The sequence below is a fragment of the Parastagonospora nodorum genome (assembly GCF_000146915.1).
Source record: "Parastagonospora nodorum SN15 chromosome Unknown scaffold_4, whole genome shotgun sequence".
Classification (NCBI taxonomy): Eukaryota; Fungi; Ascomycota; class Dothideomycetes; order Pleosporales; family Phaeosphaeriaceae; genus Parastagonospora; species Parastagonospora nodorum.
Window position 1 is genome coordinate 768,216 of NW_001884552.1, and position 10,996 is coordinate 779,211.

A 10,996-nucleotide genomic window follows, 5' to 3' on the forward strand; every position below is an offset into this window, starting at 1 on the left:
TGTACGTTAGTGCGCAGTGCAATTGTAGTTGTGGCGAGGAACTCATACCGGGGTTAAAGCCCGTGGCAAAGTGCATTGAAAACGTCCGCGTGTCCACTACATTAGAGTCAGGAGCTTCAATGCAAGAATGTAAAGTGGTGGACCTACAGTAACTCGAGCCTGTCCATATCCAAACACTTGCCCGAAAAACGCTTCAAGCGCGTTTTGTTCTGTGTACCTGGCTGAGACGATGACGACTTGCATGTCGACGGACGGAGATGATTTCCAGAGGCGCAGTGGCGGTAAACTCGGTTCGAAGACTGTGAGGAAAAAGCAGTTTATTGGCCTACGACGCAGAGATTTCTTGCACAGCCCTGAGGCCTGCGGCTTTTGTAAGAATCTGGGTTCGCTTCGTTATTGGATGTGAACATGCCCCACTTTCGACGGATTTGTTGGCAGTGCGTCGCTGCACCACGTTGTTGAGATCAGAGGATTCAGCCTCGTTGAGCCCGGTTAAGGCTGGTGACGCGGGTCTCGCGGTGAAGGTAGGCAGACAACGCGAAACTGCCTTTGTGTCGCTTTAATTCTGACGGAAGGGCGGAAAATTCCCGTTTGCAGTCGACTGACCGGTCAACTAATCACGTCCCACCATAGGTCGTACTGCAGGGCCTCGTCTCAGCCTCGCCACGCATGCAGCTTATAGGCAGGAGCACCCCAGCCTGCTGCGAAGAGAAGCTATTAGTACCAACATTGCTTTCGCTTTTCTCCGATGGATTGGCCCAGCGATAATGCTTGTCTCAGCCGCAATGGTGTAATGCTGCGACGCATTTTCAAGTACAGTTCGCGTCCTTCGAGGGTGGTCAGAATTGTCAAGAAGAATCAGGTATGTAATTACTCTTACTCAGATACCTTTCTGCTAACCGAGTGTTCCAGTATCGAGCCGAGGTATGGTCCTTGAAATCAGAGGAGGACTGGGATGCATGGTTGAACAAGGTAAGAAGTGTAAACTGAAGACATGATGACCGAGATACTAAAATCTGAAAAGTACAGCGATCAGTCTGATCGAGGACTTATCTTGATGTAAGGAATTATGAGAACCCAGCATTAAGAAGTAATCTGACGGTGATAACCCCAAAGATTAGCCGATCGTACGAACAACGAGTCGCCACATTCAGCTGGATCATGTCCAATGTCGATCGGAGATTGGTTAGTAGAAGCGGAAGATAGTATGCCATGTAAACGGGGAATACGTCGTGAGACGACTTTTGCACCTTTCGAGGAAAAGTCACACAAAGGTCATGAGTTCCAGGAAGCAACCCTGACACAAGAAGCGACCAGTCGAAGACCTCGGAGTTTGCTGAATCTACCGTTCTCGAAGTCGACATTTGAGCGAATCTGCGAGCGTTTCCAGGTTCACGACTCAATCGTTCGAACCTTGACTCGCACCGACGTACCCACATTCTCGTGCAATAATGTGGAAATGGGCGGTCCTGCATATGGTGAGATAAAGTTCCTGTCCCACCTTAGCTTTTGCTAATTACTTTCGTGCATTTGAGTATACAGTTGCCGGACTCCAAACTCTTGGGATTCGGATTTGGCCATGTCGGCAACTCATCATGTGCAGCATGGTCTCACATGTGCAATAATATATGGGACAACTATTAAGACAGAAAAAGCGATGCTTGAAAGACTCCGGAATGTGCGACATGAGGCTGCGCATCCTTTACTAATTCCAGGGATACTCGCAGAGATAGAACTCATAAGACATACCGGGCTTGTTGATTCCATGATCAATGACGTGGAAGCAAAAATTCTCGAGTTGGATATGCAGACCAGCAAACCGCGTGATCATCGCCAGATTGACGTCGAAAGGCGATACCAATCGAAACGTGAAACATGGCTGAACCTCAGCTATCTTCGCAATTCAATCATGACATGGAAGATTCAGTTACTGAAGATCATTGAGCACGCGAATTCACTCAATACTAGTCCAGAGGCGTCAGCGAATGCCCCAACGAATGTCTCCCATGATGTACACTGCGTAAAAGCAGCATATGGGCGAGAGTACATTCAGCTGGGATACCCTACACTCAACAGAACATCACTAGAAATACCACTGTTCGATAGAAGACCAAACGAACTGAACTTCAACAATGCGCATGGCCCACGCCACTCGTGGAGTCACACGCAAGATTCTGAAAGTTTTGGCATGAACAAGAATTACATTGGATACCCATTACAATTACACGAGCGCGAAGACGGACCAGATGGGAACGACCACGTGAGAGCGGTCGGAGAGAAAATAAAAGTTCGCCTCTCTGCCATTATAGATGATTACGACGAAAAGATACGAGACTGCAACATGCGCGTTGACGGCATGGCTATGGCTACGCAATGGGTAAACAGCCACTCCTTCCCACTGCTCGTTCCTTACTGACCATCTCAGTCGCAAAGCGAGACTGCCGTTGAGATTGCGCTTGCGACCAGCCAAGACTCCAAAGTCATGAGATCAATCTCTCTTGTCACAATGGTCTTTCTTCCTGGGACGTTCTTTGCTGTGAGTACAGTTCCATCAGTAAAAGGCTGTTCGCTAACCCTTTTAGACTGTCTTCTCCATGACGTTCTTCGATTGGAACGATGACAAGGGTAAGGCACTAGTATCCAAGTACCTTTGGATCTACGTGGTCGTGACTGTGTTCTTTACAGCGATCACTATTGGGCTTTGGTACTTCTTCGTCATGTTCCGCCGTAGCGGACCAGTAAAGAGTGACGAAGAGGAGATGCGTTGGACATGACGGCGCTGCCACACATGGAAACGTCAGTCACTTTGCTGACAGCAACGTCTCTCATTTCCCAAGAAAAGAATCTGCGACTTTTGACAACAGTTTCCTGCAGCGTGCGCGAAAACCTTTACGCATTTGTGGTGTCCCAGTCTCTTGAGATTCATTTTCCAATTGGTTTGGCATGGTCTTAATCAAGACCACCTTCGGCGGGACGTTCAAATTTACAGGGGCCAGGTGCGCAGGCCGGGTCTCGTAATTGGGATTCAGATTAGCGTTCGTGTCTTGAGAAGAAGCGGATTCGCTTGGCGCAGATGTGCTATGCGCTGGTTGTGTTTGGCCATTTAGAGGAGGTGGAAATTCGAGCGTGGACCATGACGAATCCCCTCGCACGATACCACCAGCTGATGCAGAATCCGTACCATTTGCATGCTGAGCACTGTCTACGCTTCCTTCTGATTTTATCGAGGGCGCTTGCGCCACCATATCGACACTTGTCACGTGTGGTACCGTTGATGCGTTCTTTTGCGAAGTTTTCACTTCACCGTTCGTAGTATTGGCGATTTTCTTCTCGGGCCATTTCGTATATTTGCTGGAAGTTTTGGACCTCGGTGCAACGAAGAGCTCGTTTGTTGGTACTCCGGCCAATGGGTCCTGAGTGGCCCCACCTGGAAACTCTGGAAGTTCGACAATTTCAGACAAACCTGAATCGGTCCTTGAGGCTGGTTTGGTTCTTGAAGTACAATATGTTATTGCTTCTCGGCAACATTTATCAAGCCGGGTGAACGTATCAACGATTGTTTCAATCTTTGCGCGTTTGGTGTTGTCCACTCGCAGAAGATCAGTCTCTATACACTCGACTAGATCCAAAATGTAGTCGTTGGAGGCTTCGCGCTTCAGTCGCCTGAACATCTAGCGAACGTTTCTTAGTTACAATCGTTTTTGTGTTTTAAGGATACTTACTTCCACAACAGAATGTTTCGCACGCCCTTTGTAGCCATTCGTACCACCCACTTCGAGAGAATAGAAGTTATCGGATGGAAAAATGAGTATTTTCGAATCCTTGATTCGTTCGCTTGAAAAGCCTTCGATACCACGCCACCCATACATATACCACACTACGAACTGTAACAGGATACAGCCGAAGGACCAGATATCGAATTGTGGGGACACCTGTCGTGTGACATCAAACTCGGGAGCGCTGTACGTTTCGGTGACACCGTTGACGGCACTCCGACGAACCAGCGATCTAGAATCTTTGCTGTGGAAATCTGCAAATCCGAAATCGCCAATTTGAAGAACCCCGGTTACCGCTTGATCGGAAACGCTCTTGTGGTCCTTGAACCAGAGGATGTTTTCTGGCTTTAGATCACCGTGCCGCCCATGTAGCCTCTTCAGCTCGTCAGCAGTCAAGCCTTGAGGGTTTGCTTCATCTATTTCACAGTAGTGGATGAGTTTAAGCGCCTTGGACAGGCCAAGTATCTGTGCAGATATCCACTTTACGATATTTGGGTCTTCGCGGGCCATCCCAAGGTCTGGAAAGCGTTTCTCCCAAAACTCTTTGAGGTTTCCATCCGCCCACGGAAATATAAGGTTGAAATGATTTCGATATGTGTAAGTTGCGAGAAGTCTGATCAGGTGCGGATGACTCTTGTCGTGAAACCTTTTGAGTGCGACGGCTTCGCGATCTTGTTTGTAGCTGCGGTTTTTCTTAGAATCATGCACAACCTTCAACTCCTTAACCGCAAAGTAAGTGTCATTCTTTGCCGCCTCATGAGAGTTAGCAGCATCTAGTTTGTAGCCAAGGTGGCACTCACCATGTCTGGATGGGCATTGTAATGTGCAGCATGTATTTTTACCTTCCGCACAAAAGATGTTCCGCCTTCCCACTCAGTACTTCCGTTGACCGTGCCCTCCTGAGAAGCTTCCTTGACCTCCATGAACGGTAGCACCAATTCGTCTTTAAGTGAGAAATGGAGAACTTTCTCATTGGCGGCCCAGGTGAGCTTGAAGATCGGAGGCGATATTTCTCCCTGGTGTGTTTCAAATGCTTCGCAGTAGATAGTTCGCCAAATTGCAGGTTTGAGTGCCAGCCTAGCTTTCAAATACCTTTCAGATCCTTCTGTTACCTCGCTGTATACTTTGTTCTCCTTGATGATGAACGGAAGATCAGTATCATAGATACCTGCCTTGATGAATGCGCCAATTTGCGCAGATAACTCGATCATACACAGTATTGCAAATATCCTTTGTCGGGAGCTTTTCCCCCGCATGATTAGACTGGCTGAGAGTGTTTCAACGTCTTCGCGTACGCCAGCATGACGAAGTTGTAGTTTGATGTTACCTGCCGTCATGCATCTTTCGAGTTGATCGATTGGCAGAAACAGTCTTCTAGGTTCAGAAGAAGCCACCCGTTTTTCTCTGATCCAAGCTTCAAGGTCTCGAATCAAATTCTTTGGCTGTCCATGTTCAACCTCAAACTGCGTGCCGAATCCTGTCAAGTCAAGACTGGGATCTCCGGGCCTTTCGTCGGCTTTGTCTGTAGACTTTAGAGAGTACCCAGCATCGCTGATCAGGTCTCCCATCGAGCTCTCAGGAAGCTGCTTGGTCGGCAGCTGCGCCATGAAATCTTCGTCGAAGTTATTGTTGCCATAAAAGACAGTGTCCGGCATGGCTGACGCTTGGGGCCCATTTTGTACGCTCTCGTTTAACGCCTGTACATGTGAGCAAAGGTTTTGTGCTTGAAGAACGTTTTCATACCAGCTCAGACTCAGTGTCCTGTGAAGATGCAGGTGCATAGCCACCAATTGGAGACGCATTAGACTGTGTCTCCGTTCCATGCGGCATGTCGTACTGCATACGATAGTGTGCGAAACACTATTGGCCCAAGTGCTCAAGCGCTCGAGTAAGTTGCTAATGTAAGTGTAAATGTGAGTCAAACTGGAGCATCACGATCTTTACTAGTGGTGCGGAGGTACCATAAGCATGGATACCGAGGAGCCGCACATACCAGATTGCTTCTTCCCGCAGGGACACCACCATCTCGAAAGCTTTGGTCTACGGTTCGCTTCCAGCCGTCCATCAGGATTCAAACAGTAAGCAATCTTCCATCACCTACGCAACCTCGGGTAGCTGTGGGTCGGGGGCCAGAAAACAGCGTCGGGATCGTTGCTTGTTGGGAACCAAGGCAAGGGCCCTTGTAAGTTCACTAACGATAGCCATCAATAACTTTGAGCTACACTTGTACGTTATGCTGAAAAAAGCAGGAAAATATCGCAAATGTAGACCTTAGATGCATCTGAGAAACAGTCCTGCTAAAATCTGATCGGCCGAGTCATACCTTAGTAGCCATCGACACCAACAACGAAGTCTGCATTCAAGCGATGATTGGGTTACAAACACGGGATGCGAAGGATCAGGAAGATGATGTGGATGTGCATCCTTCTGGAGAGGGTGTGGGGCGCTGAAGTTGGTTGGAGCTGCAGTCAGCAAGCGAAGAGGGACCATTTCCTTTTGCAGGCGCCGCTGCACAATGAACCGGTGAGAATAAGCGAGTTTGATCTTGTAACAGCGGCACGGCAATCCTATAGCCAAGCTAAATTACAGCATAGCCACCGCCACCAATGGATGGCTTTGTGTCATCTGCTAGAAGCTACTTTGAGCTGCCAGGAGGGGGGCGTCGCACTTACTTAGAGTACATGAGGTCCTCCTGAACGTGTTGAGATGTGACGTAAGCCTTTTCTTCCTTCAAGATTACTTTGCTCTCCGATATTCACTTCTTCCGACCTTCCGTCTCGCTCCTCGTGTATTCTTCGCGTTGCGCCAACATCCTTCGAAGCTTGTAAAGCTCGCGCGATGGTGAGCTCTCATGAATCAGTCTGCAGGGTCGAGAGAAAATACGAGCACTATTTTCAGTTGCCTACAAAACGGGTAGCAAGCCCGAGGATGCTTCTCCAAGCAGTCACCGAGCAGGCTGGTGTAGGGAACTTCTACATCGAAGTAGGAACATTTCAAATCGACGATCAACCATGACTAACTCTGTATAGATGCGACACAATACCTATTGTATCAGTTTGAGTGAAAACGTGGACATGGTAAGCTTGTGACAGAGCGGACTGAGTGGAGGCAAATCGAGGCTGATTTGATCGGAACCAGAGAGAGATATATTCTCGATGTCGTAAATAAATAGGGGAGCGTCTTAGACAGCCGTACAGTAAATTTACATGGGCCATGGGAGTTCGTGATGGAAATACGTTCTTAGCACCATAGATAGCGCGAGACTCATAAATTGTCTACCGCTCGATTGCGACACAATACATCACATCTACAAAAAAAATTGGTAGTTACATGCCGAGGGTCATTGGATGGTGATGATACAGCAGTATTCTTTAGATGTACATGTTACAGCCTATGGAAGACTCGTTATGATCTATCATCGTAGACTGCAATAATCCACATAGCGACGTATTCATACTCACGTAAGGGGACACGCCTTCTCGCACATGCACCAAACCTATCCTTGATAGGTAGGGAATGAGCAAGTATCTGACAACAACACGCGATAGCTAACACAGCCTTAAATGCAGACGTGCTGATCCGAGCTTCGGTCGAGCTTTGGGCTGTTATCTGTCAAATACTTGAATCAAGCAGGGCGTGGTGGGGGTGCTCACACATGGGGCTACATGAGGTCTTCCATCCCGCGTCGACATGCTGTATTGACACGGATGCGCTCTTCCGTGCTCAGCCAGGCGAAGTTGTCCAGAACTTGGAAGCTGGCTGAGAGCTGAACATTGCACAGCCACGTTACCCACGTTCGCGTCGTGAACGACGAGACCCATACGATTGTGCAAGCTGACACACATCCCGCTCGGGACCTTTTGGTGTTGGGTTAATAGACATGTCTAGAATTCTTACTTATGGGACTGCACCCGACGCGAAACTCCTTATCTTGACCTGTTTCTTGAGGCAACAAGTTTAAACAACCTGTACCATGATCGGCGACCCTTCTTTCGTCATCTTAAAACACTCTGCATGGCTCGACACGTCAAAGTACGAGCAACAGATACTTGGCTCCATCATCCGCAATAGGGCTCGATGGCGCATATGTCCACTGCCACTCTGCCCAGCCTTTCGTGTGTATGAATCCGATCATGAATGCCGCAAAAGCAACAGCAACAGGTGTTGCGTATGACGTGCCATCTCTGTAAACCATCTGCGATGTGTTCGTCAAGTCGGTACGGCCCCATGTCGGACGTACATGCTCGCCGATAAAGCTCAGATCGCCGTCGCCACGAGGTGTAGGGTTGAACTCGGATTTCCTCCCGCGTTGATCAGCAGAGTGGAAGCAAATAACATCTGGAAATTTCGCCGGATATGTGCGCGACCCCTCGGGACCATCGTTACTTGCGGACGCGAATACGATAATGTCCTTATGTAGACAGGCCTTGATCTCTTCAAACAAACCATCGGAAGGGTTCCTACGGTCGAAGCCGAAAGAAAGCGATATCATATTCACTTTCCATGTTGTCCTGGCGTATTTGAGAGCCTAGTCAAAGTTAGTATGGGTACGTATTAAACACATTCCATAATTGGAGAAATCCTTACCTCGACAACGGTTTTTACGTCTGGATTGTTGGTGTTGGTGATCTCAGCAATGTAGAGATCCACATTGACGGAAAGACGCAGAATGATAGTGGCGATGAAAGTGCCATGATCAACTTTGTCGACATTGGGTTCATCATCGACGAACGACTTAAAGCACTTGACCCTATTCCGTTCATCTGTGTTGAACTCTGGGTTTTTCAGATTGAAGCCGGAGTCAAGTATCGCTACTTTCAAGGGTTCAGCGGAGGTTTCACCAAGTCGTAGGGCCTTGAGGAATTTGATGGAATTATTGAACCATTTATCCGTTCTTCTTTCTCTGTGCAGCTATCAGCCCGCGGAACAGACAACGAACTGGACATGAAACATACTGAGCTTGTTGAGAATCGGGTGCAGGCTCGTGGTCAAATAGATGACCATTCTCAGCGTCTGATAAACCCCGAATAACACTCTCTATGCTGTCGTGCAAAGAGGGCTCTATGACTCGTGGTATGATAACTAAAACGAATCAGTGGAAGATTTTGGACAGCGGTGCAGTGGCATATACGTTTGCTTGACATTGATCTTACATCGCGCTCAGTCAGTGACAGTGACAAACGTAGACTTTCTTCCAACTCGTCACTCGGGCTGCCGTTTTGCAGATTGTCCCACCTCTGCGATATCTTACGCTTCAGAACCGGTTGAACAGAATGATCGGGAATAGTTGATACTTCAACGGCCACTAGATCTCCAGGAACATCACGGTATTCTGGAACAACATCGTCATCGATTATCTCACAATCAGTTTCGCAAGGGTAGTCGCCATGCTCTGCTACATTATCTCCAGGATTTTCAGGTCTCTTTGAGAGAATGTCAAAATCTGGGAGGCCTTTTAAGACTCTGGACGTGATTTCGCTACGAACCAGACGCTGGTACGTATCCTGAGGATTTTCAAACACTACTGATCGCAAGCTCACATCCTGTCGCGAGCGCTCGAATTTGTAACGCTGATGAAAGTCGAGGCAAGCTCGCACGGCTTCCATGTAAGGTCCCTGGGTGATTGGGTCTGCGTCTTGTAGCAAGTCTTTATGAATCTTCCGGAGACTTTTGGCCAGGTTACCATTGTCTAGCTCGTATTCTGGAATACCCATGTTGGAAATGGACCCGTACTCTATCTCGAGGAGAAGTTTCGCAAAAGATGCAAACGACCCCGCGAGCACCCTAGCATCAATTTCTTCACCGTAGCATTCCTCAGTCCCGAGTTTCCAGACTATAAATGGGGACTCTCGGTCAATTTTACCAGAGTCTAGCTTGAGGAAGTGTACTGCGTTTTCGTCCCATGGAGCTGATGCGTGCCTCCACCAGGGACAAAAGATTGAGAGGTGAAGTGCCAGCTTTGCTGCTAGAGAACGTCTCTGTTTCCTTCCAAAACGATATGGTACAATTGGAAGACTGAAGAGGGACTCGTTCTCAATCAGGCCCTTCAGACTAGTTGACAAGGGCCTATGTGTGAAGTCGACGACTGTAGAACCTGGTTCGAACGAATTTGAGTCCTCATATAACATGAGGGCTAAGCCTTGATCGAAGTCGATTGATTCGCACATTTCATGACATAATGTTATGTGCATGTCATTCCCGGAGAGGCCCCTGGGATTCATTATTGGTATACGCTTGGAACAGTAGTCTGAGACTTACGATCCTATGTCACATCTGACAAGCTGCCATGCATTTGCCCCAGGACACAATAAACACATATTAGGTCCTCCTTGTGCTTCCCAGTGTTGATTCTCATAACTTGAAACTAGTAACTGCAGTTCATGTGTTGTATCGCCCTGTGCTAGTTCGCAAGCATCGAACTCTGCTTTGATGGTATCTAGCACTTGGCCAAGACGCTCGCTCGACGCGCGCCCGAAGGTTTGGATCCATGTGTCGACAATATCCTCAGCCTGTGGGTTTTTGACTGGTCTCGATAAATTACGGTGCGTTGAAGTGGTCATGTGAACCTTTTGTAGAATGTGGTTCACGTTTCGCGCGAAAGAATGCGCGATTCTTGCATCCTGAATTGTGTCGAACTTGAAAAGGCAAGACCCACCTTCACCACAGAGATCGACCGGGTATTGCGCGTCATCTAGAACATCTATCAAACGTATCACAGTATCGCTAAATCCAGACCGAGATTGTGAACGGTCGACTTGTAGCCTTCTGTTGAAGATATTGGTGAGATGGCCGAAGAGACTATCCAGTCCACATTCGAGGGCCAGCGCCTCCCTCGATGGAAGTGATTGCACATGTTCAAGTGACAACTTCTTCCTCACTAATTCTAGCAGTTGTGATTCAAAGCGCTCTGCGTAGTCTAATTTGGCATCGAATGGGGCCTGTGTGGTTTTGTCGAGAAGCTCAACCGAAACTGGAAGCCGACGGATTTTATGTGCATTCTCTCCAAGCGCCTTCAACAGAGGCAAATGATGCAAGGCCATAGCTCCGGATGTTCCAAGAATTCCACAGCAAGTGCATGTAAGGTCTGAAACCACCTCGTACCCAGGTATGGTTCGATCCCACGTCTAAATGGAATGTTAGTTGTGCGATATGCGCACCATGTTGCTCAACCATTAACTAGATCAGGCTGTCGCTTACAAATTACTAGGCTGCAAATCTAT

At 48.1% G+C, this 10,996-nt stretch overlaps 6 protein-coding genes across 6 annotated transcripts; 3 read left to right on the forward strand and 3 right to left on the reverse strand.

Moving 5' to 3' along the window:
• Positions 1-748: 748 nt before the first annotated feature.
• SNOG_02924 (hypothetical protein) lies at positions 749-1,063 on the forward strand (the record flags this gene model as incomplete). The annotated part of the gene is made up of 3 exons (XM_001793465.1): positions 749-862; positions 913-972; positions 1,025-1,063. The coding sequence occupies 3 exons, from the start codon at positions 749-751 to the stop codon at positions 1,061-1,063; spliced, it is 213 nt and encodes a 70-aa protein (XP_001793517.1).
• Positions 1,064-1,342: 279 nt separating this feature from the next.
• On the reverse strand, positions 1,343-1,581 carry SNOG_02925 (hypothetical protein; the record flags this gene model as incomplete). The annotated part of the gene is made up of 3 exons (XM_001793466.1): positions 1,343-1,374; positions 1,434-1,492; positions 1,541-1,581. 3 exons carry the CDS (start codon positions 1,579-1,581, stop codon positions 1,343-1,345), a joined length of 132 nt encoding a protein of 43 aa, XP_001793518.1.
• A 328-nt stretch (positions 1,582-1,909) lies between these two features.
• Positions 1,910-2,774, forward strand: SNOG_02926 (hypothetical protein; the record flags this gene model as incomplete). The annotated part of the gene is made up of 3 exons (XM_001793467.1): positions 1,910-2,377; positions 2,426-2,536; positions 2,583-2,774. 3 exons carry the CDS (start codon positions 1,910-1,912, stop codon positions 2,772-2,774), a joined length of 771 nt encoding a protein of 256 aa, XP_001793519.1.
• Positions 2,775-2,825: 51 nt separating this feature from the next.
• Positions 2,826-5,606, reverse strand: SNOG_02927 (hypothetical protein; the record flags this gene model as incomplete). Its single annotated transcript, XM_001793468.1, has 4 exons — positions 2,826-3,671; positions 3,723-4,529; positions 4,577-5,473; positions 5,520-5,606. 4 exons carry the CDS (start codon positions 5,604-5,606, stop codon positions 2,826-2,828), a joined length of 2,637 nt encoding a protein of 878 aa, XP_001793520.1.
• Positions 5,607-6,486: 880 nt separating this feature from the next.
• Positions 6,487-7,087, forward strand: SNOG_20031 (hypothetical protein). The gene is made up of 4 exons (XM_001793469.1): positions 6,487-6,617; positions 6,675-6,758; positions 6,806-6,853; positions 6,915-7,087. Exons 1-4 carry the CDS (start codon positions 6,615-6,617, stop codon positions 6,942-6,944), a joined length of 165 nt encoding a protein of 54 aa, XP_001793521.1. The 5' UTR covers positions 6,487-6,614; the 3' UTR covers positions 6,945-7,087.
• Positions 7,088-7,803: 716 nt separating this feature from the next.
• SNOG_02928 (hypothetical protein) lies at positions 7,804-10,816 on the reverse strand (the record flags this gene model as incomplete). Its single annotated transcript, XM_001793470.1, has 5 exons — positions 7,804-8,304; positions 8,364-8,673; positions 8,732-8,858; positions 8,965-9,986; positions 10,035-10,816. The coding sequence occupies 5 exons, from the start codon at positions 10,814-10,816 to the stop codon at positions 7,804-7,806; spliced, it is 2,742 nt and encodes a 913-aa protein (XP_001793522.1).
• Between the last annotated feature and the right edge of the window lie 180 nt (positions 10,817-10,996).